Source organism: Hypomesus nipponensis, chromosome 5 (genome assembly GCF_054491055.1).
Source record: "Hypomesus nipponensis isolate SF chromosome 5, ASM5449105v1, whole genome shotgun sequence".
NCBI classification, from domain to species: Eukaryota; Metazoa; Chordata; class Actinopteri; order Osmeriformes; family Osmeridae; genus Hypomesus; species Hypomesus nipponensis.
In genome coordinates this window covers 8,880,122-8,906,038 of record NC_140365.1, presented here as the reverse complement: position 1 = coordinate 8,906,038, position 25,917 = coordinate 8,880,122, and the positions used below count along the sequence as shown (strand labels likewise).

General features: G+C 50.0%; 2 protein-coding genes across 9 annotated transcripts in view; one reads left to right on the top strand and one right to left on the bottom strand.

Moving 5' to 3' along the window:
• pigl (phosphatidylinositol glycan anchor biosynthesis, class L) overlaps positions 1 to 22,080 on the bottom strand; it is a 32,830-nt gene extending 10,750 nt beyond the window's left edge. The window contains exon 1 of one of the 2 annotated variants that reach the window (XM_084697773.1): positions 22,000 to 22,080. In XM_084697773.1, coding sequence (XP_084553899.1) covers positions 22,000 to 22,025 — 26 coding nt within the window. In that variant the 5' untranslated portion in view covers positions 22,026 to 22,080. Of the gene's footprint in view, positions 1 to 537; positions 940 to 21,999 lie in introns of those variants that run through there. The other variant, XM_084697772.1, reaches the window with a different exon arrangement.
• ncor1 (nuclear receptor corepressor 1) overlaps positions 1,280 to 25,917 on the top strand; it is a 46,874-nt gene continuing 22,236 nt past the window's right edge. For 4 of the 7 annotated variants that reach the window (XM_084697749.1, XM_084697751.1, XM_084697750.1 and 1 more), the window contains exons 1-16: positions 1,280 to 1,412; positions 2,770 to 2,973; positions 4,499 to 4,596; positions 4,748 to 4,955; positions 5,083 to 5,262; positions 6,254 to 6,367; positions 8,040 to 8,096; positions 8,227 to 8,279; positions 9,397 to 9,463; positions 11,158 to 11,330; positions 13,974 to 14,064; positions 14,193 to 14,371; positions 14,912 to 14,966; positions 15,209 to 15,310; positions 22,937 to 23,067; positions 24,383 to 24,663. In XM_084697749.1, the coding sequence (XP_084553875.1) occupies positions 2,863 to 2,973; positions 4,499 to 4,596; positions 4,748 to 4,955; positions 5,083 to 5,262; positions 6,254 to 6,367; positions 8,040 to 8,096; positions 8,227 to 8,279; positions 9,397 to 9,463; positions 11,158 to 11,330; positions 13,974 to 14,064; positions 14,193 to 14,371; positions 14,912 to 14,966; positions 15,209 to 15,310; positions 22,937 to 23,067; positions 24,383 to 24,663 (1,900 nt within the window). In that variant the 5' untranslated portion in view covers positions 1,280 to 1,412; positions 2,770 to 2,862. Of the gene's footprint in view, positions 1,413 to 2,769; positions 2,974 to 4,498; positions 4,597 to 4,747; positions 4,956 to 5,082; positions 5,263 to 6,253; positions 6,368 to 8,039; positions 8,097 to 8,226; positions 8,280 to 9,396; positions 9,464 to 11,157; positions 11,331 to 13,973; positions 14,065 to 14,192; positions 14,372 to 14,911; positions 14,967 to 15,208; positions 15,311 to 18,413; positions 18,753 to 22,936; positions 23,068 to 24,382; positions 24,664 to 25,917 lie in introns of those variants that run through there. The other 3 variants (XM_084697748.1, XM_084697754.1, XM_084697752.1) reach the window with 3 other exon arrangements.

Here is a 25,917-nt window from a genome sequence, read left to right as displayed (position 1 = left end):
CGTCAGTGGGATCTACATAATCAGGAGTCAGGTGGCTGAGCGGTTAGGGAATCGGGCTATTATCAGAAGGTTGCCGGTTCGATACCAGGCCGTGCAAAATGACGTTATGTCCTTGGGCAAGTCACTTTACCTTACTTGCCTCGGGGGGAATGTCCCTGTACTTACTGTAAGTAGCTCTGGATAAAAGCGTCTGCTAAATGTAATCACAGATCATATTTCAGAATATAATAGCCTAATTTCCGATTCATTATTAGGCTACGACATTTTAATAAATCAAATCAAATCAAATCAAATGTATTTGTATAGCCCTTTTTACACGCAAGCATGTCACAGAGGGCTTCACATACGCCCATAGAACTGCCCCTCAACCAACCTAAACCCTCAAGGAAGACAAGGAAAAACTCCCAGAAAAACTCCCAACGGGAGAAAACATGGAAGAAACCTTGGGAGGAGCAATTCAGAGAGGGATCCCCTCCTCCAGAGACAAACTAAATAAACTAGCTTTCTTGCGAAAGAAAATGATAATTGAAGACTTACCTGTAGATAAACATAATAAGTGAACAGGTATTTTCAATTCCACAAGTCTTAAAATGATTGGTGCAAAAAACATGCATTCATCATCTGGATGTGCAGTAACGATCAGTGCTCTCACATCGACAGCTAAATCACTTGCTTGAGAATCGAGGGGGGATTTCTCTCTACATGACAGGAACGTCATCAGATGTTTACAAGACTTTGCAAAACTACTTCTACATCGATTATAGGAACATTTTATCAAAATAAGATAGGACGACACCACAATAAAAATGACAAAAATAATTTCCATTATTATGAGCGTTGATGTAAACAATCCGTGTTTTCACAAAGTTCCCAACACCAATGGTTCCATTATTTAGTTGCAGTAAAGTTTCGTAGTAGGCCTAAATCCCAAAAATATATAATGCCGATTTTGATTTTCAAAATCAGATGAAAATCACAAAAATAAACGTTGTCGAACAGAACACCGTATTTCGTTTCAAATGGCATTGACCAGTAGGAACCTTTATTTATCATTGGGGAACCTTTTAGTGTCACACTACGTTATCCTTCTTGGTGTAAAATAATAAATACTTATACTAACATTATTCAGCTTGTTTGGAACATGATGAAATGAACTTTGTTTGAATACTCAAGTAAAATACACACCAAGTAATCCAGTATAATACAATAATGCTAATGGAGATTTATGTTTCCATGTAGGAAAATATGCATTGCCCTGCTGGGACCTCGACCGACAAATGTGGTGCAGCCCTCTGTCTGCAACACTAGTCTACAGTCCGTCACTCGAGGATTTACAATCATCTAGATACAATAGATATATCCATTAGTTAAGAAGACGTTTTGCCTTAAATAGAGTGTTTTTAGAAAATGAGGTGAGTTATTTTTTATTTGGACGTGCTAAAAAGTTATACGTTTTGAAAATAATAATGGTATTGTGCGTACAGACAGTCGAGGCTGAAAATCGCCTTGGCAAGATGGCGACGTGGTTGAGAATTCAAAGGTGAAAATATTGTACTCAGCAACCAAGCTTGAGCTAATCGTTTCGCGACATTTTTTGCTGCTAGGAAGTAAACAGCTTTGGCATATATTCATGAAAAAATGAATGGGTTCTCTGAAAATGGGATCAAATCCCAGATTAAATCGAGGAAGAAATTACCCTGTGTTTTGTTAGCTAAGCTAACATTAGCTTGCTGCTACACACATACACTTGGCTACTGCAACAAGCAGGCATGCAAGGTACTGGAAAGGGAAAGTAGCAAGCTATCAACTTCTAGAAAAACACTAACCCGCAACCACCAAAGCACCGTTTAGTGTAATCATATGTCAGACGTATTGTTAAACGGGTGTTTATTGTGTTGTCGAGTATCGCACGACGATAATCTAGCTAGCTATATGCGCTAGTAGATACGAGCTAGATCATAATACATTTAATAACATCCGGATTTGTCATTGACATTGTTTTTACACCATGCAGTTAATTCAAAAGTTAAGTCGTTACATCTTCTCCTGGTAGCAGCAAGTCTGCTGGTTAGCCAAACTGAAGGATGAAGAATGTCGTATTCTCTGTCTGGCTGTATTATATTGTACTTCATTGACCAGTAGAACTTCCTATTCAGCTTATACTACACTTCCTTGTAGCCTCATTTAGCCACTGCGCTACTTGCCACGCCGTTAATATGTAAATTAGCATTTGAGGACCTGTGCTCAGTTTAATACTTTGCAATGTTTCGATGAATATGCGTCTGTCCCGTTAAGATTATGGTCATATCAAAGCGAAGGTTTGTGAAGAATGCATGGATACATGAAAGTCTACCTCCCCCTTTAAAGTTTCTCAATTTACAGAACTACTTCCCGCCCCTTGGACTCAAGTACTTTTTTGCTTGGAGTTGCATATTCGTCTATAGGCTTAGACTAAATTGCAAAGGTTATTAACAATAATGCTAAATTGAACAAACTTACAACGGATAAGAATACATTTACATTTAGCAGACGCTTTTATCTCATTTATGTGGCACGGTTAAACCCCGAAGAGAAAGTAATCCCGACCTCCATTAAGACATCCTAATCCATTAGTGACCGATTAATTCACGGCCAGTGACAGATCTTGTAATACTGGTATTGCGCCGCACAAATCCTCTCATGCTGGTGTGGATGAATGCAACTCAGATGGGTATAATGTCATCAAAGTTACCAACAGTTACATAGACTTCTCTGTCTGTCCCTGCCCAGGTGGTTTAGGTCTCCAGTCATGCCCCAGCTGAACCCCTGATTTCAGCAGCAGCAGCAGGAGCCACGTCGGCCCAGCCCCAGGCCGCAGCCAGGATGTCCAGTAGCTCGGGCTACCCCCCGAGCCAGGGGAGCTTCAGCAGCGAGCAGAGCCGTTACCCACCGCACTCTGTCCAGTACACCTTCAGCCCCTCACGCCATCAGCAGGTGAGGCTTTCCAGCCGTCAGCAGAAATCTGTATCTGGAGGTCTTTGACAGGGATGGTTTTTTACTACCCGCCATTATCGCTGACTGCTTTCAATCTCCTGCCTTTGAACACGGCCTGAAGTTATACTCATGCATTGGTGGGCTGAATTTGACGTGCGGATACAAACGTTATCGGCGTATGCAGGTTTAATTGCGATTTCTGCTTTGACGTAATGGTTTGTTTTTGAGAGGGAGCTCTACTGATTGTACACTTGCCCTCAGCAGACATGGGGGTGCTTTACATGCGGTTCAACGGCAATCCAGTGAAAGACTCTCGCTTATGTGTTGTACCTGCAGGACTGTTGTATTGATACCACATTGCCAGAGCATAGAGATGCTGAGATGTGGGTATGTCTACCAGGCTTGATGGCAGTTGGCATCCCAGGCAGAGGAAACTTTGTGTAGAATCGACTCCAGTCGCATGTTTGTGGACATAAACAATCCAGAAAGCAGTGTGGGGGTGTGGGTGGGGTGGGGGGGGGTTTGTGAAAGGCAACAGAGCTAAAAAGGTTACGGACTGCCTTTGCGTATTTCTGGTTATCTGTCATGTTAAACCATCTCAGGTTCTAATGTGAGTTTCCCCAGACCAGATTAGAAATGCGTTTGTCTTCATCCCCTTCCTCCATGTCAGATAACAGGATCGTCGGGGCTTCCGCGCTGTAAATCAGTGTCGCTCCTGCCGCTGTGCATGCCTTTGAGTCTGGCTTCTAAAAGCCAGCTGTTCATTTATTGTATCTTGTTCACTCCGGGTTGAATGTTTTGAGGAAACTTGTTGATTGCCTTTGACTGTGATGCGTCGTTGCTCTGCCCAGGGGTGAGATTGGATGGCAGTGTAGGGTATTGGCCTGTCGGCGTCACTTAAATGTAGCTCAAAGCAAATGTTGTTGTTATCACGGTGTAAAAAAAATAAAATAGAATAGGATGAGAAAACATTTTTCTCTTCAGAGATGCTTTTTCATTGGCGGAATAAATATTCCACAGCGCACAGTCCAACTCAACTGGCTTGATAGTTGTGTTCCGGTCATGTTTGTCCTCGTTCGATGTGATAACACAATTCTAAGAAGGCTACTTACACAGAAACCAGTCCGCAGTGCCATTGTGGACGGGATTTGGGAAGGTTTCCTCTAACTGTATTGAGTGGCTCAGGTTTGTTTGCAGGTCACAGTGTACTGATAGGATTTCAAGCCCGTTTGCTAAGAGCTCTCATTAGGGATGTTTTTTTTTTATGTGGTCACAATAAGATAGGAGTATTGACCCCACCCTCCCCCCCACACTAAAAAGAGACATCCTGGGTCATTGTGATAGATTAAAAGCATGACGTGGTTGTTTTTGGACTTCCCATGTGTAAAGTGGGTGCCCCTTTCGGTTATACCCTCTCAACTTCAGCCATCCTTTCTTATTGGCTCCGGACCCCGAACCTTCTCGTTTGCTTTATGGTCTGTTTTGTTGGACCCGGCCTTCCTGATGGGTTTTGTGTTCCCTCTAGGAGTTCACCGTCCAAGACTACCGGGCTCACCTCCAGGATACCCAACAGGGCAGGAGGAGACCCTCCCTGCTCTCTGAGTTCCACCCTGGGACCGAGAGGTAAAGGCGACTCAGCATGCTAACGCTAACCCCTGCTACAAAGTTCTGATGTTAAAGGCAAAACTGCTTTTTCCCCTTCTGGCTTCGGCCCTTGTCCTCGACTGTGGCGTTGTAACCGACCAGCTGGCGGGTTTGTCCTCCCCCCCCCCAGGCCTCCGGAGCGACGTCATGGCTACGAGCAGCAGTTCCAGAGCTCCGGCGGCCAGACAGAACACGAGGCCATGGAGACCAAACGTCCCCGCATGGAGACGGTCTCCGAGGCCCACTTTGCCCGCGCCACGCAGGGCTCCGGGGGAATCTCCCTTCCACACTCGCACACTCTCCAGGACAGCCTGAGGTCCAACATGGAGGCCAAGAAGGTGGGCACCGGGCACCTCCATCCGACAGTGGATGAACGCAAGCAGTGTTAGACCAGCAACAAGGTATGCCAAAGCCTTTGGCTGACGGCCTGGTGTGTGTATATATATGTGTGTGTGTGTGTTCCAGGAGAGCCAGTACAGCGTGAAGGCCGACTCTTCCTCCCCCGGAGGGCCACATCACCTGGGGGAGGAGCAGGACGCTTCCCCCTCCAAGCTGTCCAAGGAGGAGCTCATCCAGAGCATGGACCGAGTCGACAGAGAGATCGCCAAAGTGGAGCAGCAGATCTTCAAGCTGAAGAAGAAGCAGGTGTGTGGCCCGGTCCAGAACGCTGAGGCAGTATATTCAACCTACAGGGCAGATCTATGTTTGGACTGGACTGCTGTATTGCATTGTCGACCAACGAAGCTCTGTCCTACATATCCAGTTAACATGGTGGCTCCCAGGTCATCTTATTGATTTACTTCAAAAAGAATGCCAATAGTCTGATTCAGTAGCGTTGTATAACTTGCAGGCCAGCTAACATGTGGTCACCTGTGTCTTCTCCTTCCGTTTCCCCAGAAGGTGATTATCCTATTCCATAGGCTTATTTTCTATATAATTTTCTCTCTTTTTGTTCCTGAGTGGGAAACAGTGACGTACTGTTGTAGCAGTCTTCTGTTTGTGTTCACTCACCATCTTTTAGGAATTTGACTCATTAAGCAGGAATCTAAACGGGGCTTGGCTGGGAGTCTGGGACTGAGTCTTTGTTCTGTGTTGTTTTCCTGGAGCCCCCCCCCCCCCCCCACCCCCATCCCACAGGAATTGATTAATTTGGTTTAATCAAGGTGTCCCAGGAGCTCCTGATTGCGCCCCTGTAACCTTGTGGTTCACGTAACCTTTTCGGGGTGGAACTTGGCAACAGCAGTTCAAATGTTTTTTCAGCAGCATAATCTCAGTGGCAGAAACCAGGATTTTTTTTGTTTGTTTTAAAAACATTTTTTGTATCAGGACATTCTTTGGATAAAAACAAAACAAAAAAACAAGCCCAAGCAGGCAGAGTACGTTACCATCCCATTCTGGCCCTCTGGATATCCTAACAGACATCAGATCAACACAGCTGTCTGTAGAAACAGCCACAGCAGATCTAATCTATCAAACGTTGCCGAATCCTCAATTCCCCTTTATCGACGTAGAAATGGTTGAAAGGACGTTTCTCACGTCTGTTCCTGTGTGCCCGTACCTCGGCGTGTTTGTGTACGCGCGTGCATTTCTTTCTTTCTTTTTTTTTTTTATACGGTTGTTTTGGCTTGTCTCTTAGCAACAACTGGAGGAGGAAGCTGCGAAGCCCATGGAGCCAGAGAAGCCGGTGACCCCGCCCCCGGTGGAGCACAAGCACCGCAGCATCGTCCAGATCATCTACGACGAGAATCGGGTCGGTGCTCTGGGAGAACAACCACACCACACACACACACACACACACACACACACCATACACACACACACACACACACACACCATACCCACACACACACACCATACCCACACACACACCATACCCACACACACACACACCCACACCATACCCACACACACACACACACCATACCCACACACACACACCATACCCACACACACCATACCCACACACACACACCATACCCACACACACACACACACACACACACACACACACACACACACACTCACTGCTCCTCATCTACAGTGCACTTAAAATACCTCGACTAGCTGACACCTTTTTGTCTTTGTGTCTATGACAAGTGACTTATTTTCTATTTTTTTCTCTTCAATGGCACACTTGAATTTCTAGTGTCTTGTGGAAACCATGCAAGGTTACAAGTCCTTTTGAGGTCATGCAGTGTAAGAAATAAGACCGCGTACAGACGTAATCAGTCTCCTATTCTGTGTTCCAGTTTGACTTCTCAAATTCCTTTTCGCTATGCCTGATATGTTTTGAATACTGGGGGAAGTGTGTGTGTGTAATGTGTGTTCACTGGTGTGTCTGTAAAGGGTAGAGGGATCAGTATCTGTGCTTCAGCAGAGTGGGTGGAGAAAGGGAGCTGTGTGTGTGTGTGTGTGTGTGTGTAGGTTACCGTAGTTCCCGCTGCTTGGCCTGTGTTTTGGCAGGCCAGCACTGGGGCACGGCTTCCTGCCTCGACAGCCATTAACCCCTTGAGCAGGAAAACCTCCTCAGCCCGTGAGAGCGAAGCGGTGCGCCACGTAAAGCGTTTCCCTGGTGGCCACGGTCATATGCCACAGCATACAGCCTTGTGAAAAAGGAGAGCTTTAAAGGGAACTAACAGTTGTCAGGCTGGTGTGATACAGGGGAGGTGACGCAGCCAGGCTGCCGACGGAACGTTCTAGTCTTTTTTTTCTTTTTATTGCTCTGAATTGTTTATTTCCATCTCAGAAAGCTGTTGCTGCTCTGCTTTGGGATGTATCACTCGGATAAGATTGCAGGCTTATCACGAAAAAAATGAAATTGAAAACATTGCAGGGGAATCTTTTAAGCCACGGTTATTATCCGGTGCCGACATCCTCAGTTGTGTAGCATTGGTTTCATTTAGTGGATGGAGGTTCTCCCTGCAATAGTTGAAGGGCTTATGGAAGGAACTCTTCCTTATGACCCCCCCCCCCCCTCGACTCAAATTCTGTGCCTTTGCCAAGGATCCTGAGTGCTCAGAGCCTGGGAAAGAGAGGCACGGTCCCTACTTCAGACCCAGAGGGAGACAGGGCCCACCACGGTTTCCATACATCTCCCCCATGCGATATTACCATGCACAGATTCTGTTTTTGTTGTGTCTGTGTGCATGGTATGGAAAATGTCAATATGTGTGTGTGTGTGGGGGGGGGGGGGTCTTGTAGCTCTACACATTTTCTCACCATTGTCTGTGTGGGTGAGGAGGGGGGCATATTCAGATGAATGTGCGCACATATTTCCTCCCTCTGAATTGGCAAAGGATCGTACCCCAGGAACGCATGGAACCACAGAACTTCGTTGCGTGGTGAATTAACATAGGGGACCACGTGAGTGGAAGTTCCTTTGGATTTGGATTTTCAAATCGATTTCTGTCTTCTGTTTGCAGAAAAAGGCCGAAGAGGCCCATAAGGTCTTAGAAGGTCTCGGTCCGAAAGTTGAACTGGTAAGTGTTTTGAGTTTCACGTGTGTTTCTTTGTGAAAATGCAGCAGTAAGCAAACAGAAATGTTAGCTATTGCTCGTACAATAGCAAATGACCACATGACCTGTTCTTCTTTCCTACCATGTCGTCCAGCCTCTTTACAACCAGCCGTCAGACACAAAAGTATACCACGACAACATCAAGACGTGAGTAGCCCTGAGTCACCATGTGTTCTGCAACCTTTCGCAATCGCGAGCGTCTGCGTATCGTCAAAGCTCCGAGCAGTAGGGGACGAGGGCAGGGAGATTCCGTGACCTCTGATGCTAGATGGAATCGAGGACTGGGCCAAGTGGCTTCAGTGCTGTCTAATGACTGCTGAGTCACCAGGCGCATGCTGAGGAGAAACCGCATACCGGCGACATAGCGTGTTTTCGCGAGGAGGCTCGCCCGTAGCGATGGGCTCAGCGGGGGTTGAAGGCCGGCTCTTATCGTCTTGGAAACGTGACGGAACGGGTCTGTCCGGCTACCTTATTAGACGCCAACTGTGAACGTTCCACCGCTGCACTGTACTGCCTCAGCAACTGGGGAGCCAATGAGAATTGTTCTTCTCTGCTTTTTCTATTGGACAGTAAAGTGAGAGAGGCACCTCAGGTACTTAAGCTTGGCATTGGAATCTGCTGTGAGGCAGGAGGATGCAGTGTTTGGATTATTGCTTTATTACGTAGATGAACTCGGTTGCGATTGTTGACAGGGATCATAAAGTGCTAGCTTTCAATCTCATCCTCCTCAGGCTGTGGAGGTTGTTTCAAACCAGTTGCCCGCAACTGAAAACGCTACATAGCGCCCCTGGGTCTTTGGTGAAGTTAGATGTATGGGTTTCAGTGTGGAAGGTGGCTGTCAATCTCCATATGTGACAATGGGTTAGGGTCAGAGTTCGTTGGTTAGCCACTGGGGGGGACAACCTTCACTGGGAAGGGTTTCCAAAGGGAGGGTTTTCCCCCCCCAACAGTTTTCTAGTCATGAGTGTTCCCCGCTCGGGGAAGTTCTCAGATATCCACCTGGCGCCCTTGAAATCTGTCTTTGGTCCAGCAGCACATATTTGGTTTTGCACAGGGACTTTCTGTGCTTCTATTCCCACATTTTGATCCACAATTCCCCGCTGTCTGTTGCCGGGAAGTGTTCAGGGCGCCAGCGTTCAGCTGACGAGCTGACGACGGTGGCGTGTTTACTGCTAGAACACGTGTCTGGATCGAGTCGGTTCCACTGGCGGACTTCCATCCAAGTCTCTGGCGTGTTCCATAATTGGGCCGTTTTCTCTTGCAGCAATCAAGTGATGAGGAAGAAGCTCATTCTGTTCTTCAAGAGGAGGAACCACGCTCGTAAACAAAGGGTGAGTGTCCCTGCTGAGGGAGGGATGCAGGGGAAGGAAACTTCCAAGAATCTGGTGGATACTTTGAACATGACACAAAGGCGTGCGCGCGCGCACACAGACACACACACACATACACACACACACACACAGTCTCATGGTCATGAATGCACGCACGCACACACCCCACACACAAGCTGTTCCCTCACTCAGAAAGGCCGAACTTACCAGGGGGAAATGTTCCAGTTTATTATCACTGTGAAGCTCAGTCAATAGAGCTGCTTCTATCATCAAACATTTGCAAATAACCATTTTTTTCTAACATATTTTAAGGAGGTGATATCTTTTTATGTCTGCTTATTTTTCCGCAAAGTCATTCCTGACTTGCTGTTTATTTATAAATGAAAACAACATGCAGCTGGGCACATACATGTGATCATTTAAATTCCTTTGTCGAACCATGTCAACTTATTCCCAGTGTTAAAAGCAAAAGCCATACTGACATTGTCTGTCGACCAAAAAGAAGGTCTATGTGAGTCAGGCGGCTGAGCGGTGGGGAATCGGGCTAGTAAATGGCACAAATGATGTTGTGTCCATGGGCAAGGCACTTGCCCAAGGACACTGTACTTACTGTAAGTCGCTCTGGATGAGAGCGTCTACTAAATTTAAATGTAAATGTGAAAATAATACACAGCTGGTCATAAATGTATGACTATAAATCATCAGTATCATAATCATTTCCTAATCAACAGCCCTAGTCGGGGAAGAGTATACAGCATCACTGTAAACATTGGCCTGTACTGCAAATGGCCTTTCTACATGGTAAATAATTCATGTCACGGTCAACAAGTTCCCCAGCCTAGCCCCAGCAGGAACAGTTTCACGTCATGCCCTTATTCAGCCTATTAAGTTGGATCAAATTTGCGGAAGAACCCGTTTCACATCAAAGCAGCAGACCTCTGAGACACAGCCGCCTAACGACTCAGTCTCTTATCGGCCAAGCTCGCCGTTTAAATATAGTCTAATCAACCCATGTGGAAGTGTTTTTCCTCTTTCGCAGCAGAGGCACGGTTCAGCGAGTGCAACCTTTAGCTGGCAGCTCCCAGGCAGGGTCAGACAGACCCCTTTTTGGACACTGAACAATGGCCGAGTGCGCGTGGCCACCTGCCAAGAGGAAGGTGGACTGTTTGGCTCTCCCTGTTGAGAGGGGAAACAAGGCTTTATTGTCCTCCCTCGATGGGACACTCTCCGTCTCCCCACGACTCTCTCAACGTTTAACTGTTTACGCCTCCGCGAGTCGTGCCCGTGTCGTCAAAACGAGCTAAAGTTGTCCTTGCTCAACCCCTCGTCCACCACCAAGTCTTTTAGCCGTCTTTAAGCCGCCCCCCACCCCCCCCCCCCCTCCTCCCTCAGTGTTTTAGACCAGTGGTTCCCAACCCTGGTCCTCAGGGAACACCTGCCCTGCCTGTTTTAGATGTTTCCCACCTGCCACACACCTGATTTAAATGAATGGTCATAAGCAGGCTTCTGCAAAGCTGGATAACGACCCATTCATTTGAATCGGGTGTGTTGGGGCAGGGAAACATCTGAAACATGCAGGACAGGTGTTCCCTGAGGACCAGGGTGGGGAACCCCTGTTTTAGACGATGTCATATGGGGACACTTTGGACCCGCACCTTAACTAACCCCGTTCTGTCGGTGTGTTGGCCGTCCAGGAGCAGAAGATCTGCCAGCGCTACGACCAGCTGATGGAGGCGTGGGAGAAGAAGGTGGAGCGCATGGAGAACAACCCCCGGCGCAAGGCCAAGGAGACGCGCACGCGCGAGTACTACGAGAGGCAGTTCCCCGAGATCCGCAAGCAGCGGGAGCAGCAGGAGCGCTTCCAGAGGTGAGGGGATGAGGGGGAGACAGGAGAGAGTGAGAGAGGAGGGGGAGAGGGAGAAAAGAGAGAGGATAAAGTGAGAGGAGAGAGAGAGAGGAGGAGGAGATAGGATAAAGTCAGAGGAGAGAGAGAGAAAGAGAGAGAGAGAGAGAGAGGAGGGAGGGACCTGCCGTGGAGTCAGGGCCGTGATGAACCGCACTGTCAAGGACCTCGCTGGCTCACGTTCCTGTCTGGCTGTGGTGAGCAGCAGGACGTGGTCACTGCCCTGCAGCCGGCTTATCAGCTGGCTGGGTGTCCTCCTGCCCCAGGGCACTGTGGGACACAGGAGTCAGAGTCCAGCCTCCGGCTGTTCCAGGCACCCGAAACGTCACGCTTTCTCTGAAACAGCCGAGCGAGGGTCAGCAGGTCAGAGGTGTTTGTTCAGACTGTTGCCATACAGTGGGAGCAGGATACCAAGCCAATGATGGGTTTTGTCTGGCACGTTTGTACTTTGGGATCCATTGCCTAGATATACTGGGAGTCAGATGGCTGAGCGGTGAGGGAGTCGAGCTAGTAATCAGAAGGTTGCCGGATCGATTCCCCACCGTGCCAAATGACGGTGTGTCCTTGGGCAATGCACTTCACCCTACTTGCCTCGGGGGGAATGTCCCTGTACTTACTGTAAGTCGCTCTGGATAAGAGCGTCTGCTAAATGACTAAATGTAAATGTAATGTAATATACTGCCATTTATAGCCAATAGCAATAGATATTTTTTGGGAGGGGTTGGATATCTTTTTCTTATTTGGAGGGCTTAGAACGGTCATTTCCCATAGGATTGTGTGTGTTTTGAGCTTTAAGATTTTTGTTGGTTTGCTATTCACACTTGAGGACGATTTGTGTGTGTTGTGTGTTTAAAACAGAACAAAAGTGCTTGTTATTGCCGAGTAGCACTTACATAAAAAAATAAAATAATTCATTGCTGTCAAGAACGTTGGGAATTAAATGAACCTGCTTTCTGTTTCGTTTCCCTGGGATTATCGCCAGACAGGATTTAGAGATCCTGCCATAGAAATGTTATTTTAAAACGAACCCTCCTGTTTACCCTCAAATATGACAAAACATTTTACCCACTGGGGTCAATTTTCTCCAGAATATTATTTTGTTTGCGTCTCAGGTTATTTATGTCTTTGTTGACTACTTAAATAGCCTTTTAAATTGACATTCACCCCCCACCACTTATACATCCAGAATACCTATTGCATGACTATGGACACATTTCCAAATCACCATAAAATCTTTGTTTTATAATATTTTTAAGCGTAGATCTTTGTAATTTCTAACATTTGAAAAGAAAAACTGATGTATTTGATCAAGGATAGTAACAGGAGTTTTGTTCTCACCTGAGCAGGATGCCTCATAATCAGGGTCCTCCTCAATATTATCATCCGTCTCTGACACATTCTCCTCTTTAACTTTCACTGTCAAAGAACGGTGACAGCATCTCTTTGACAGCAAATCTTTGCTTCGATGTCATTTTCAAATGAGAGAGATGGACAACATATAGATCTCATAGAGTTCTCATGAGAACGTTGATGTTTCCCCTACGGAACGGGAAACATCAACGTTCTCATGAGAACGTTGTCCCATGTCATGTGAACTACTACTGGTTCTCGCAATACTACAGATATGGTTATGTTAGGTTAGAGCCTTAAAACAGAGGGAAGTTTTGGGGATATTTTATTGAATATATAATATGTAAAATGATAATGAACATTATAAAATAATAACATGTAACAGTGACTTGAATAAAACAACCGAAATAAATGTGTATTAAAATGTTGATATTTCTTATGTTTTATACAGCTAAAAGAGCCTGGTGTCAAACTGACCCCAAGGAACATCAATGTTACAAAATGTGTACAAGACGTTGAAAAAATATCAGCGAGTTATTTTTATGCTTACAGAGTTGTCCCCATTAAATGAGGAAAAGTTATAAAATCTGAAGCAAAAAAAAATGTCAATCATGTATTTACAGACGTTAAACATTGAATGGGGTCAAATTGACCCCAAAGATAATAGGAGGGGCTCACTTAAAAAGTGGAGGGAGATGAATCCTCAAATCCGGAATGTTGAATTAACCGAATTTGTCTGACCTCATGTTCCCTGCTTAGTGTGCAGATACCTCCGGAAACTGGCTTCTGCTAACGTCTGTTTAGCTAGTCTTTTCCCTGCTGTGCAGCTGTAGCACAAGACCCTGAGCGAGGGGAACCACCATGAGACGTCACCTATACATTACTGATTATTATTGGTCACAGGAATGCTTGGCTAGAAGGACTTTCAGTGAAGTTTCTTGTCATTATGACTTGAGGAATGTTTACCTAAGTGCTCATCTGCCTTGTCTGTGACAAGCCTACGTGTTGATACGTTGACAGAGTATAGTTTTAACCGCACACGAGGTGATGTCAGGGAAGTCCTCCAGGTGCTACACTGATAAATGTGACGGAGGACATTAGGTTAGCTTAGCAGCATCGCAGTCCACATTATAGCGACTGACCAATAGAACCAGACACAACCGCCACATGTTGAAGTTCAAATGTAAGAAAGGGAGATGGGAGGGGGGCAGGTTTGCTGGTTTGACTGATTCCTTCATGGTTTTCCTCCACCCATAGGGTCGGCCAGAGAGGAACCGGCCTTTCCGCAACCATCGCAAGAAGCGAGCACGAGATTTCGGAAATAATTGACGGCCTTTCCGAACAAGAGGTAGGGTCTTTCATTATGAACGTATGGCAATCTTTCGACAAGAGTTGTCGAATCACCCCCTCCCCCCACGCACCGACTTTAATACGGCGAACATGCACCCGCCTCACTCCTCCCCTCCGCCCTTCCAGAACAACGAGAAGCAGATGAGGCAGCTGTCCGTCATCCCGCCCATGATGTACGACACGGAGCAGCGGCGGGTCAAGTTCATCAACATGAACGGCCTGATGGACGACCCCATGAAGGTGTACAAGGCCCGCCAGTTCATGAACGTGTGGAGCGAGCACGAGAGGGAGATCTTCAAGGAGAAGTGAGCGCACGTTTTCCTTTTTTTTAAAGTTTTTTCTTGACCATTTATTCCGGAGGTTCCGCGGAGGCCCCGTCGAGTTGTCACGGATGGAATTACCCGTCGACCTTAGCTGTGGATGACGGCGCAGATACACTTGCGGGGCCTGTCCTGCGTTTAGAGAGTCGGTGCTGGGCAATCGCTTGAAATGGCCGGAGGCCAGTGAGATTGCAGAACTATCCCTCAGGTCAATGCTGCCCATAGGCCTCATTTGGCTTATGTAATGTGGATAATAGAATGATTCGAAACAAGTGAGCCATCTTGATGACTCTGTCATTCCTCTTCCTTGCCGCAAAGCAAGTACATTTGGAATGCTGGAATATTTATTTACTAAATGCCTGCACTGAACGGAAAATAGTGAAGTGCTTTTGGCTGCGAGCATTTTTCTATGGAACAAAGTGGCATCTTTTCTAATGAGTATAAAAAAAATATATAAATACTGAGCAACACAAGCACTTTGGCAACTCAACTCATGGCTGTATTGTATGATGTTTTTCCTCACAGGTTTGTCCAACACCCCAAAAACTTTGGCCTCATCGCGTCCTATCTGGAGAGAAAGGTAAGCCGACGAATCTTCTCGCTCTGCAGTAGCCTCCAATATCCACCCCCCCCAAACCCCTGCATTCCCTGGTCTGTTCTTGATGACGTTTTGTCCATGTTTTATGTGCTCATGTCCCTGCGCCGTCTTTGAACGTCAACACCAATAAACACACGAGAGGGTGTGTTTGTTTACAGGCACAGGGCTGTTCTGTTTTGACTCTAACGTCCCCCCTCCTCCCCCTGCAACTTTCTCTGTGGCAGTGTGTATCCGACTGTGTCCTGTTCTACTATCTCACCAAGAAGAACCAGAATTACAAGACCCTGGTGAGACGCAACTTTGGGAGACGGAGAGGAAGGAACCAGGTGAGCTGGAGTTCTGCGGTCGGGAGGGAGACGGCGCTTTGCCAAATCGCCGTTTCTGGTCAAGTTTAGATTTAGAACATGCAGCTGGATTTCCGATTTGCCATTTCACTTTTTGGTCAACGTTTTCCGAAGGGATAAGCAGACCTCTGTTTTACTCGCCGATACATCATGGAAATGACTCGGTGTTCCTGCTGAATTCCTAGTGACGTCTGCAGCAGGAGGCCCTCTGGTGTCCAAGCTTGTTTCTGGCTGGTGCTGTCCTCTTCTTCCTCCTCCTTTTCCTCCTCCTCTGCCACATCCTCCTCTTCCCCCCCCCCCTCCTCTCCCTCCGCCTCCTCCCCCCCAGGACGCAGCAGCTCCTCCCCAGCCTTTTGGGGCGCTGCAGAACCACGGGGGGGAGTGGGGGAGTGGGGGGGGGCTGTTGGGCGGAGCGTGAGGTTTGGGAGCGGTGCCTCTTGATCCGAGGGCAGCGGGGTCGGCTGATTTATGGGGCGGCCGCTGAGCTGCAGACGCGCCGAGGAATCCGTTTTATCTGTCCGCCATAGTCAGAAGGCTCCGTGTTGCTCTCCAGGGCCTGAGGCGGCGGGAGGGGAAAAACAGAAAATAGTCAGACTGTCCCCCTCCCTTTTCCTCCCCCTCTCTCTTCCTCTCTGTCTCGCCCCCCCCCCCCCTCTCCGTCTCTCTTTCGTCGCTCCCTCTCCGTCTCTCCGCTCTCTCTCTCTCTCTCCCCCTCCCTCCCATTCCCTCTCCTCCTCCCTCCCCCTCTCCTTCTCTTCTCTCTCTCTCGCTGTGTCAACGTCCAGTCTCCTCCTCCTCCCCTCTGGTGAAATATGTCGGTGCGTAGCAGCAGTCTCTCGGTCCGTGTGTTTGTGTTTTGAAAGGCTCGGCTTGACCCAGCCTGTCAACGCGCAGGATTATTAGTCACTCTTCTGCGCAGACCGAGTGACAAAAGTTTCACCTCGTCTCACACTGGGTGAGTTACCTCCACTTTGAAAGCGCCCCCCCCCCCCCCCCCTGATTTAAGACAGAAGCTATTACAAATCTGTTGCCACAGCGCCCTTTGTAGGGAGCTATGGGAGTGATTATAGCTGCACGGTTGCATATTGTGAACCCGTAATCACAAGACCCAAAGTTTGAATTCCCGGAGAATTTTTTATTTTTTTGTGTTATTCTCTGCCCGTTTTGGAGTTGTATTGCCCTCCTGGCCCGCGTGTTAGAACTCAACAAGCGTTAACCCTGTTGCAGATGGCAGGCTGGACTCGAGGGGTTGAGGGTTTTCCATTGGACGTGAGCAGTGTGCTGAATGTGGGTTTGCGTTACATAAGCGCGGTAGCCCCCGGGGCGGGTGTTGACACAGCATACGCTCACAGCCTTCTCCAGCCACTCGCAGAGGTGAGCAGAGGCCGGGGGGGGGGGGGAGGGGGGGGGTGACAGCCACAGCACGTGGGCTTGTAATGCCTCCACTCCCTTTTCCAAGAGAAGGTTGGTGGTGTGGCGTGTGCATTACTGGAGTGCTCCGTATGGTTTCATTTTTCTATTGTTATTCATTTTTAGCATTTCATCATTTGACCGGTAGTATGACCAAATCGTGGTGGGGTGGGGGTGGGTGGGTAGGGGGTGGGGGGGTCTATAGTTCAAACCAACTGAGCAGCTGTTGATAGAATAGTGTCCTACCATCAGCATGTGGCTTGTCATCCTTGTATGATGACTAGTCCCACTATGTGTACACAGGCTGAGATGACTGCTGACATCTGGGGTGACACACAAAACACACAGCTTCATTTCGGAACCACCCAGATTGGGCTTCCCTTTGCTTTTTATCTGACGTCCTGGTGGTGGTGGTGGTGGTGGTGGAGGAGAGGGGAGGGGGGCTGTTCCTCTGGCAGTGCCCCAGGAGGATGCCCCCCCTCCTCCCCAGGCTTCCTCCTGTCTGGATGCTGCGCCCTGGCTCGCTGCTGGGCCGGAACATTCTGTGGGTCTGCCTATGGAGACTCGCTGGCCCAGACAGACACACAGGTCAGATTGGAGGATTGAGCTCCCTGGCATGGGAAATGAGCCCATGTGAGATACGAGACCTCACTGTCTTCTTTCTCTATTATTACTACTAGGCCTACTGTGTGTGTGTGTGTGTGCGTCACTCTTTCACTAATTCACTTTTGTCGAGCTTATCTTTGCTGGCATGCAAGACTTACTGCTGTAGGGTGGAGTGGACTTCCCTTCTCCTGAAGTACCCCAGATTGTACGTGTGTGTGTGTGTCTCTGTGTGTGTGTGTGTGTCCCCAAACACAAGAACGTGTTTGCTCTCGTATTCGTCTCTCCCCCTTTTATTCGAGAAGTCTCAACGACTTGGATGATCTGTCTTCCACTCTGGTGTGGAGGACCAGGCAGCCTGACTGGCCTGTATTCCAGTCTCCACAGACAGGATGACCCACTTCCCCCCCACCCCCCCAGGACCCTCTCCGCTGTGTTCCTGTAACAGAGGGGCCTCTGTCTGAGCTGGGAGGCCCAGATCACAAGCCCTGGCTGTGGGGGTTACTGGATGGATGCGCTGGTCCATTCACCAGCAGCCTGGTCCCTGTAATGAAGCCGTATGCTGTCAGAGCATTGGCAACCCTGAGCGTCTAACACCACGTGCCCCAGGCCGTTTGGTCAGTCGGTGTTTCTCCCATGCGATGGCTTTTGTCTGTTGTCATTTTGATGGTCGGAATGTGTTCTCGAAGCCCCAACGAGTGAACTGAATGTGGCGTTGTCGTGGAGTTATTGGAATGCAGAGTTTTGAATCAATGGACCCTTGAGTGGGCATTGTGCTGTCTGTTCCCCTGGCAACATATGCAGTACGAGAAACACAAAAAGAACAAAAACAAACTTTTACTACGTTAAGTAGCTGAAATGAGTGAGAAACAGGGAGGGGGGAGAGAGAGAGAGAGACAAATGATAGCCAGCCCTGGCAGCTTGTATAAGCTGGCCACAGCAAGGTTTTTTTTTTCCCTCTCCTCTTGCATTTCCTTTTTATTCTCTCCCCATGAATCTCCCCTCTCGGTCAGAGCAAAGTGGTACGTCCCAGCGCTCTTACAGGCCCAAATAACTGGCTGTACTGCTGCGAGTGCCAATCAAAGAGGAGCACTCGACGGGGATTACCTCGAGTGACCCCGCATAGATTAGAGCGGCGCATGTGAGATGGGCGATTCCTCCGGCGGCTTAAGTGACCCGATGACACGCTTTCCTGGAATATGTGCGCCCGTGCCTCAGCCAGGGCCCCCCTTCTGAGGCGGCGTGCTATGGTGCTCTCCTGCTGCGCTAGCATGAGCGCTAGCCCCGCCGCTCCCCAGTACTGCTGGCGCCGCCATGGAGGCACGGTGGGACCACACTCGCGCAGGTTAACCCCCGAGCAGGGGCTACTCCCGGGGAGCAAGGCTTTCGCGAGCGACAAATGAGCCGTCAGGTACGTCCGCGGGGGGGGAATTGGGAAGGCGCGCACTTCTTGCTGCATGTCTTCCCCCCCCTCTCTTCTCTCTCTCTCTCTCTCTCTCTCTCTCTCACTCTCTCCTCTCTCTCTCTTCTGTCTTTATTTTTTGGTAAAAACAATGTCATGGCTTGCTGGCCCTCTTGGTGTGTGTGTCTCTCGCTCTCGCCGACCCCTCCCCTCTTTCCTTTCACACTCTTGTTTATCCTTTTGTGCCCCCCCTCGCCTCCGTTCTCCAGCCCCTCGTCCTGTCGCTGCCTGTTTCCCAGTAACTTCCTCCGCGCGTTGCTTGCTTTTCTTTTTCTCTCCCCCCCCCCCGTGCCCGTTGCACAATCACATATTTGACACGGCCGCAGCCTTCGGTTTTTCGTCGAAGGGGGGAATGCAGGCTGCAGATGTGTCCATCTGCAGACAATTATGGCCTTTATTTAGACAGTTTAGACGTGACGTGTGTATCCTCACGATCGCGGACGTTTTCAGGGGGGGGGGGGGGGGGGTCGGGCCAAGGCTGCACTGGATGCAGTATTTGCGGTCTTGAAATCTCGTTTCGATGTGCAGATGTCGCCGTCGACGGACGCGAACCCCACTTTTTCCGTTCCCCCCCGTTGGGACGCCGCACAGGGAAAACCGAGGGTGTGTGTTTTGGCGTGAGGTGAGCGAGGCTGCAAAGTGGCTCCACGTCTCCCCGGAGTCAAGCTCGGAGTGTGATGTTGTGGACAACACGTTTTTCTTTGGTGTCTCGCAGAGTGTTTTTGGCAGAAAATGTGTTTTTTATCGCACTGCTTTTCGATATGGTGTTTGATATCCCCCCCCCCCCCCCCCTAATTTGACCCCTCACCGTCACCCTGTAGTTTAAAAGCAACTTTCTCACCCACATCTTTGCGTCTGTTGATTTATGCTGTGTGAACAGAGAAGTGCATGTGTATCAATAGCATGCGTCACACAGTGCAACATCCAGGCTTCTCGTTATTTGTTCTAGTTGGGACCATAAATTGAGCGTTCACAAAATGTGTATTCCAGCAACTTAGTGAAACGTTGGCTACAGTGTGTGTGTGTGTGTGTGTGTGTGTGTGTGAGTGTGTCCAGCTGTCTGAAAGGTCAGCTCCCAGTAGATCAGACTTCACGATGGTGGACATGGAGGTCTACTTGGTAATACCTTCTGTTTGTTTTGGACTTTTCCCCAAATCAGACTCGGAGGAACTTGATTGTTGTCCAGTCGCAGGCCTCGTCTGAAGGAATGCTCCGCAGTTTTTCATTTTAAAATCCTTTGCAACATGTAAAAGGAACCGGTTTCCTCGGTGCATTTGGTTCCCCCTCCCCACCCCCTTCATCGCTAGGCAGTTAAAGTCATCAAGCCGATCCCATTATCCTTGGAAAACCGGGCCAAGAAAGTTGTGTCCTCAAAGCCTCCGTGACCAGGTGCCTAGCTGCTACTGGCACAGTTAACTGGATAATGACAGTGAGAGAGTGGCGGAGCCGCCGTTAATGACTCCCGACCGGGCTGCCTCTCGACATGGCTTGAAGGGGGGGGGGGGGGGAACCTGGTGCTGAGGCATTTTAACAAGGTTTGTTCTTTCTGAATGCCAGTTCCAATGAACTAACTTGAACTTTTGAATCGTCTTGTTATTTGGTAATTGGATCATAGGATCGTGAAAAGGTCAGGACACACCGAAATGGGGCGTAGGTAAAGAACTGGCGCACAAACAATAGCCATTGGGTCTGTTTTTTCGCTATCCCAGGCTAGCGAAAAAGGCTCTTCTCCGTGGAGTTGCCAAGGGGCCGGAGAGATTCCTGCTTAGCGCCCCGCCTGTGGTCGGAAAGGGGAACATTGGCCCGTGTCTCGGTCATTTCCCAACCCAAACAGGTCCGGTGAATCAGCAAAAGAGTGGGGTGGAGAGGGGGGGGGGGGGTTTGGTTAGGAGTGAACACACGGAATATTCAGAGCCGGTCAGGAAAAAAAAGTGTTCCGTCCCAAAACACGGCCGGACCGCAGAACCACAGTGTCCCGTTGACTGTTGGCAGAACAGCTGCGTGCGGGCTGCAGTCTTAGGGGGCACGCGCTGGCAGGGAGACCCCCTCTCTGCGCCCGGTATCTCCTGAAGCAGACGGGCAGACACACCCCGGCCCTGATGTGAGGGGGCGGGCGCTGGGCCTGGGCGAGCTGATTGGTGGACGGCTGTCCTCTGTTATTTGTGCACAGTCACTGTGCTGGATGTAGCCTTTTCCCCCTGTCAAGACAGCCCACCCTTGACCCCCCCCCCCGCTCCTATTTTGTTTGGTTATCTCACTCTGCCGCCCACCCCACCTCACCCCACCCCCTCCCCTCTTTGCTATGTTCCTTTTCCTGCCTCACCATTGAGTTTAGTACATTCCTTGGCCCCATCTGCTACCAGCATGGGCTGTTTGGCTTGGCATAGCCAGACTTGTTCCAGCGCAGCACTTTCGTGGAACAGGCGAGGAGGAGGGGATTCTGTGGTGGCGCGCGCCAGCAGCCGTGATGATAAAAGAATGTTGCTCCGTCCTCAGTCGCTGGGCTGGACTCGTGTTCCGTCCTTCACCAGGGTTACGTCGTTTCATGGCTTAAGTCACTACCGCGTCATTCGTCTGCCTTTGTGTGTGAGCACCGTGTGTGTTACCAGCTGCAAGTAGGCTGTGTGGATACATCTGTCAAGTCCCCATGCCTTTTCCCTTTTGAAGGCCTCCAAAGTTATAGAACGGACGGGCTCTCAAAGGGCGCTCCAGAAGATCATCGGCCCCCCTCTCCAGGGTTTCCCGCAGCGCGAGTAACGCCTGCCGCCTTAACTACGTCGTACAAAAAATTAAAAATAGCGATATCCGCCGTGTTACTTTGTCCTGTTTTCTCCCTTCCATTCCAAACCGTGACCAATGCCAGTCTCCCTTCTCTGCAGAACGCATTAGTCTATCGCACAACCTAGCCCCACCACCACCGCATTAGTCTATCGCACAAACTAGCCCCGCCACCACCGCATTAGTCTATCGCACAACCTAGCCCCACCACCACCGCATTAGTCTATCGCACAACCTAGCCCCACCACCAGCGCATTAGTCTATCGCACAACCTAGCCCCACCACCACCGCATTAGTCTATCGCACAAACTATCCCCGTCGTTGTACAGTGTACAATGACAATAAAGATATTCTATTCTATCGGGGTGAACGCAGTTCAGGAACCAGACGCTAGCGGCTAGCCCATAAAGGCACTTACCTTTCACTTCCCTTTCGTTTGCTCATCGACCGGAATACGGGGGGTCATCTACGCTGCTTCACGTCATGAGGCAGTGTCGTTGTACTCGGTGTGTGTGTGTGTGTGTGTCTCAATGTGTCATGAACCCGTAGACATCCATTGCATCCATGCAAAAGACCGTCCAAAGACTGCACAGTCCTAATCTAATGTAGGCAGGCTGGAAGGCCGGACCTGTTTAACCTTTCCACTCGTATCTGGTTATCTGGGAGGAAATTGAGCTGCATCATAGAAGGGGTGACCCGAGGGCAACTCATTAACGGAATATTACGTTCTACTCCTTTTCGCCTGTGGCGGAACAGCCCACTGTCGTTTCCAGACGCAATAATCAACCGTGCCCCCTCACTCACCCCCACCCCCCCTTGGCCAGTGTGCTTCCAGCTCATTCCGAGGTCAGTGGGGAATCAGCCTGGGCGATGTCCGCGTCATCCAAGATGGCTGCTTGATGTGCGAGCAGGAGGAAGTCCAGCTTTAGGCCTGGACGTGATGAGATCCCAGGGCGGGTCATTGATGGAGGCTGGATATGCGTGGATGTATGGTCCGATAAGCGGGCCTGGGGGTATTCATCCAGTAGGTTTCCTCCAGGTCCTCGCTGGGAGGGTTGTTTCCATAGTTCCACTGTAGCCTTAAAAGGGAAGTAGGTCACATAGAACTGATTTAGCTTTGGGCTTCACCGAAGAGGAGTCAAAAAACACGTGCCGACTTTGAAACGAGACAGTCCCGAGTTTACCCGTCATTCGTTCGGCCTGAGGTTTAGCAGACCCAATTCTCGCGAAGGGTTTTGGACTTCTCGACAGGAGAGGTGTGAATATCCACCTCCCGGGGCATTCCCAAATGACCAGACCAATCCCCTTCCTGTTTTGCGCCGATGCTTGAAGACGCCGCTCTTTGTGTTTCCCAGCAGATCACACGTCCCTCGCAAGAAGACAAGGCCGAAGACAAGACGGAGGAGGACAAGTTGGAGAAGTCCGAGAAGAAGGAGGACGAGGAGAAGAAGGACGAGGAGGAGAAAGATGAAAAGGAGGAGTCCAGGTGAGCGCGGTTCGCCATGGAGATACCAGGCGGCTCTTTTTACACAGGCATCTCTGCTGTAGCCTGGTTAGAGTCAGGCAGCTCTAGTGTAGCCTGGTTAGAGTCAGGCAGCTCTAGTGTAGCCTGGTTAGAGTCAGGCAGCTCTAGTGTAGCCTGGTTAGAGTCAGGCAGCTCTGCTGTAGCCTGGTTAGAGTCAGGCAGCTCTGCTGTAGCCTGGTTAGAGTCAGGCAGCTCTGCTGTAGCCTGGTTAGAGTCAGGCAGCTTTGCTGTAGCCTGGTTAGAGTCAGGCAGCTCTGCTGTAGCCTGGTTAGAGTCAGGCAGCTCTGCTGTAGCCTGGTTAGAGTCAGGCAGCTCTGCTGTAGCCTGGTTAGAGTCAGGCAGCTCTGCTGTAGCCTGGTTAGAGTCATGCAGCTCTACTGTAGCCTGGTTAGAGTCTGGAAGGTCTAGTGTAGCCTGGTTAGAGTCAGGTAGCTCTGCTGTAGCCTGGTTAGAGTCAAGCAGCTCTACTGTAGCCTGGTTAGAGTCAGGCAGGTCTAGTGTAGCCTGGTTAGAATCAGGTAGCTGTGTAGCTCCAACCTGTCTAGCTAGAGGTAGCCCTTAGACTGACCCTGTTCTGATGTTTTATGGAGAATCCTGCTCCTGGTACATTTAAGCCTGCAGTTAAGGAATTGGAGTTAACAGGAATTTTGCAAATGTATCGCTGGGATCAACGTCCCCCTAAATATGTAGTAGATCATTCCAGAAGGAGGACCCCTACTCACCTCTGTGACTGGCAGCTACACTGGCTCCCAGGCTCGCACACGCACACACAGAGGACCTGGCCTGAGGAATTCTGCACTTTGCCATGGGGGATCAGCATCCCTCTTAAATGCATAGTGCAATGTGTTCCTGACAGTATGTTGTGTTAGCGGCTCAACAAGTACGCACACACACACACACGCACACAGGCAAGCTGCTTAAAATGTTCCCAATGCCCTATCCTCACAACTCGCACTCAAACACAGACACACACACGGTTGTTTTGCCTCAGGGCACCCAGCCATTAGACAAATGACTGGCAGTCTGTTTGTCCATGTCGCTCAGGTACGTTAGACGTGACTCCTGTCGAACCACAGATGACAAATGCCAGTGCCGATAAAACAAACCTACTGATGATAATGGACCCCGGGTCCTGAACGAGAATGCATCTATTCAGTGGCGCACCAAACATGAAAAAAGGACAAGTGGTTTTCAACGTGCGCTGCGAAATCGCCAGAAAAGTACAGGCTGTTGATCATTCTCCCTAATTCGATTTTTGTTCCCCCCCCCCCGACAGGGACAGAGACAGAGACAAAGACAAGTGCGACGGCGCGGAGGACGACGACGGCAAGGAGCAGAGCACGCCGCGCGGCAGGAAGACGGCCAACAGCCAGGGCCGACGCAAGGGCCGTGTCACCACGCGCTCCATGGCCAACGAGGCGGCGTCCGTGGCCGCCGAGGAGACGCCCTCCTCAGCCTCGGAGCCGGCCCTGCCCGAGCCCCCCAAGCAGGAGGCCAGCCAGAAGACCCTGAGGGAGCCCGCCAAGCAGGCCCCCATGAGCCTGGAGGCTAGCAGAGGTAGGAGAGCCGTCCTGGTCTGGGTTACCAACCAACCCGGGGGGGGGGGGGGGGGTTGGGTTTGGAATTGGAGGAAGGTTGGGTGTTGTGTGTCTCAGGTTGGGCTGCTTGTCAAACTGACACCTTTCGTCACTTTCTTCTTCTGTGTGGCCAAACGCTCATGTCTCTGAGAGGGTTGGTTTTCATGGGCGGGGAGGGGGGGGGGGGGGGAGTTTTCGTCGGTTTCATGCTGAGAATCCCGGTTTTCTACCAGTGCGAACACTTCGACAATCTGCACGGCTAATTCATCACGGAAGGTAATGAGATGTAGCTCCCGGTTATGTGTTCTGTCAGCAACCCCCCACCACCACCACCCGGACCGTCTGCGATGCTATGCAAGTCCTGACCCTATAATGAGATTTGAACCTTGAGAGCACCCCCACCCCTCTCCTCCAGCCTCTCTGGCCCTGAGCCCAAACTAGGTGTGTGAGGGGATTTATGGAGGTTAGTGTCAGCCTCAATCACTTTCAAGTGCTTGCGTGCCTGTTTACGTCTGTGTGTGTGTGTGTATCTGTGTACGCCTCCGTGCCTGTACATGTCCACGTGTGTGTGTGTGTGCTAGTAACCCCCAAGTTGTTTTCCTCAGGAGAGCCTCCGGTTGCTGAGGGCAACCATCTGTGTGTTTGGCCCCTCTGCCCAGGGGCCAGGGCAGGGCAGGATTCAGAGTAGAGGGCCGCGGTGGTTTGATCTCGTTAAGACCCACAAGGAGGTGTGGTTGTGTGTGTGTGTGTGTGTGTGTGTGTGTGTGTGGGGGGGGGGGGGGGGTTGAGACGAGGTGCTACGTGCCCACGGCCAGCATTCATAGCTCCCTACGTCTTAATAGAGGGGACTGGGTGAGATGAATGGCCATCTCACCGGAGCCCAACAGTCGTGGGGGTCAAGAGGGGGAGAGAGGGGGGGGGAAGAGGCCAGGAGGGGAACACGTGAGGGGCCGGCGTGCCACGGGAGCAAGAGGACGTTTGTTTGAACAGGCCTTGTGTGGCGAGAGGGCCGTTTCAGTGGGAGCCCGTCTCAACATTGCGAGCAGACCTCCCCATCTTTTTGGTGGGTGGGTGGGGGGGGGGTGTGAGGGGGGAGGGGGAGGGGGAACGGACGCTCACATAGTAAATGTCAAGGGTCATCCCCAGCTATATTTGTCCAAGTGTTTACACAATCTGGGTCCCATGGACAGGAGTTGGGCCAGGGTTCACCCCTCCCCCGAGTGTAGTATGTAGT